The 3,736-nt window shown below is 39.1% G+C and overlaps 1 protein-coding gene across 1 annotated transcript; it reads left to right on the top strand.

Moving 5' to 3' along the window:
- On the top strand, positions 509-3,486 carry LOC104754436 (ubiquitin-conjugating enzyme E2 4-like). Its single transcript, XM_010476636.1, has 3 exons — positions 509-791; positions 2,988-3,115; positions 3,226-3,486. Exons 1-3 carry the CDS (start codon positions 509-511, stop codon positions 3,484-3,486), a joined length of 672 nt encoding a protein of 223 aa, XP_010474938.1.

Raw genomic sequence — 3,736 nt, 5'->3', positions numbered from 1 at the left:
GTTATATTGATTTATAAATCTGTAATGGCTGAGATATCGTAATATCGGCCAAATTAAAAATCCCGCCAAAATATAGCTTTACGGCTGAGTTATAATATTTATGGGAAAACGAAAGGTCATGTTACGACTGAGTTATAGTGAGTTATGGCTGAGTTATCGAAAGAAACAATCTGATATATATGACTTTACGGCTGAGTTATAATATTTACGGACGAAAGGTCTCGTCGATTCATGTGACAGCTGAGTTATAGTGATTTATAAATCCGTAATGGCTGAGATATCGTAATACCGGCTAAATTATAAATCCGTAATATAGGATTTTTATAGGCTTATAGTGATTTTTACACGTTCTATTATTTGATTAACTTATGGTTTCCCGCCTATTATTAGGTTAAATTATGGTTTCCCGCCAGTGGAATCAATGGGGGTTGCGTTCCAAGTTTTAGTATAAATAGGGAAAGGGTTGGAAATGTTCAGAGCATTCCAAACTAGAACGAAACTAGCAAAGATGCCAGTGACTACCCGATCTGCATGGTTGAAACGGGCCCGAGAACTGACAGCCGCTGGAACTAGCGGTTTCGATCCGAATGCGTCGGATAATGCCCCCCCTCAAGAGTCTCCGTCTCGATCCCGTGAAGGGGATCCTTTGCAAAAGGAACTCCGGATGTACCGAGCTCGCCGCAAGAGACTTGGCGCGTATATTAAAGCATTTCGTCTTAAATTCGAGCAAGTCTTTCGGCTCTGCCGATTGGAAGGGACTATCCGAGTCCTGGATGAGCTCATCGCCGAAGGTTTTTTCTGGCGAAGTGGCGCATGACTCGTCTACTTGTTGAGCATGCCTCTTGCGAAGAACATGTCTCCCGTATGGTGCCGAACTTACCCGAAGGTGATTACGAACCTTTGGGAGATTCTGACTTCCCGCACAACACGAAAGTCTGAGCCTACCGAGCTTCCCTGGAGAGGCTAAGGCGGTACATCAACCACTTGGAGTCAACGGACCATTTCTTCTGCGGAAGCCATGACGTAGAAGGTCCATGTGCCTTCTTGGAGGAGATGGTGTCCAAGGGCTCCGAAGTGCCGATGGAAAGGCTTGAATCCTTAATGCGGGATTGTCAGATCTGGCGATCTGAACTGAGCAAGCTGGTGGTGGAAGAACCGTTGGAGTCCGATCTATCCGGTCCGCTCCCATCCTGAGACTTCAGAACCTTCCAGAATGCTAGAGACGATAGCCTTCCCATGGGAACTAGTTTGCTAATATGATGCTTGTCGCTTTTTTTTTTTTGACGAATTGCAGAACTGAATGTAATCAATTAGAATTTAATGGAAAACGAAAGCTGAGTTATAGTGAGTTATGGCTCTGTGTATGTGAGACTTGACGGCTGAGTTATAATATTTACAGGAGAACGAAAGGTCATGTGACGGCTGAGTAATGGCTGAGTTATCACAAGAAACAATTTGAAAGTAAATGAGTGATATATATGACTTGACGACTGAGTTATAATATTTACAGGAGAACGAAAGGTCATGTGACGGCTGAGTAATGGCTGAGTTATCACAAGAAACAATTTGAAAGTAAATGAGTGATATATATGACTTGACGGCTGAGTTATAATATTTACGGGAAAACGAAAGGTCATGTGACGGCTGAGTTATAGCGAGTTATGGTTGAGATAGTAACGTTATGGCTGAGTTATAGTTCGAAACAGCGATACCAGAGGCTTGTAAAACCGTAATTGATTGAAGGCGTAATACGCAAATCGTCACTTTAATTCGGTTATCACAAGTAACAATTTGAAAGTAAATGAGTGATATATATGACTTGACGACTGAGTTATAATATTTACGGCAAAACAAAAGGTCATGTGACGGCTGAGTTATAGTGAGTTATGGTTGAGATAGTAACGTTTTGGCTGAGTTATAGTTCGAAACAGCGCTACCAGAGGCTTGTAAAACCATAATTGATTGAAGGCGTAATACGCGAATCGTCGCTTTAGTTCGGTTATCACAAGTAACAATTTGAAAGTAAATGAGTGATATATATGACTTGACGACTGAGTTATAATATTTACGGGAAAACGAAAGGTCATGTGACGGCTGAGTTATAGTGAGTTATGGTTGAGATAGTAACGTTAAGGCTGAGTTATAGTTCGAAACAGCGGTACCAGAGGCTTGTTAAACCGTAATTGATTGAAGGCGTAATACGCGAATCGTCGCTTTAGTTCGGTTATCACAAGTAACAATTTGAAAGTAAATGAGTGATATATATGACTTGACGACTGAGTTATAATATTTACGGGAAAACGAAAGGTCATGTGACGGCTGAGTTATAGTGAGTTATGGTTGAGATAGTAACGTTAAGGCTGAGTTATAGTTCGAAACAGCGGTACCAGAGGCTTGTTAAACCGTAATTGATTGAAGGCGTAATACGCGAATCGTCGCTTTAGTTCGGTTATCACAAGTAACAATTTGAAAGTAAATGAGTGATATATATGACTTGACGACTGAGTTATAATATTTACGGCAAAACGAAAGGTCATGTGACGGCTGAGTTATAGTGAGTTATGGTTGAGATAGTAACGTTATGGCTGAGTTATAGTTCGAAACAGCGCTACCAGAGGCTTGTAAAACCGTAATTGATTGAAGGCGTAATACGCGAAGCGTCGCTTTATGAAGCCGAAGGGGTACTTTTCGTAAACCAAAGCAATGCTTCACGTATTATAAATACTTCTTGCTCTTGAATTACACATCAATCCTTTGTCTCACGAAAACGTATAAATCATCTCTCAGATTTGACAAATCCTATTACCTTCTTCCTTCAACCCATCATAAATGGCCCATCGTTCTTCAAGCCATATAAGGTCTTATTTGAAATATCTGAACAGGGATCTTTCGCCAAACGTCACAGCAGGTAAACGCATACATCTTCAGATTAGATTTGTTTTACTGTTAAGGTTAAAAGAGATTGAGTGTGTTTGCCTTTTTGTTAGTAACTGTTGATGATGACATTTTCCGTTGGGAGGCTACTTTAATCGGACCGGTGAACACCCCTTATGAAGGGGGAGTGTTTAAAATAAGTCTTAATTTTCCGCCTGATTTCCCAAATAATCCTCCCAAGGTATCTGTTTTTGATTATACTCCTTTTTTATTTTAGCAAGCATGTGTATTAGGACTCCTCTTTTTGTAGCAACTCAGTGGTTTTTTAAATAAAATTTCTTGATAATGCAGGTTTGTTTCATCACAAGAATTTGTCATCCAAACGTATTAGATAATGGAGGCATTTACCTAAGAGTGTTGAGGGCCGACTATTGGCATCCCATGTCGATTGTTAAGCTTTTCAAGGGATTAGTGGAGAAGTTGATTGAACCAGAGGTCAATGATGAGGAACAGACCATTGAATATCTTGCCAACCTCTACAAATCTGATAGGAGAAGGTTTGAAGCAATGGCTAGAGAGATGACAAATCAATACGCTGGGAGAGGAAACTGAAATATGAACTTAAATAGTTCAAAGTTCAAATCTATTTTAAAAACTTTTGAATAATTTATCTTTTATTTGTTCTTTTTAATAAAATATTTCAGTCTCTCGTGTTGTAAACTCCATTTTAAAATAATATTTTATTCAGATTTTACTGTTTTAAAACATTAGAAACAACTTGTAAAGCTTTTAGAAAAGCAAATCAAATTGATATATATCATTATAAACAATTTGTAAAACCTTTTAAAACTTTCTAAAAACC

Source organism: Camelina sativa, chromosome 2, assembly GCF_000633955.1.
Source record: "Camelina sativa cultivar DH55 chromosome 2, Cs, whole genome shotgun sequence".
Classification (NCBI taxonomy): domain Eukaryota; kingdom Viridiplantae; phylum Streptophyta; class Magnoliopsida; order Brassicales; family Brassicaceae; genus Camelina; species Camelina sativa.
Note: the sequence above shows the minus strand (reverse complement) of the source record. Positions and strands in the feature narration are given on the sequence as shown.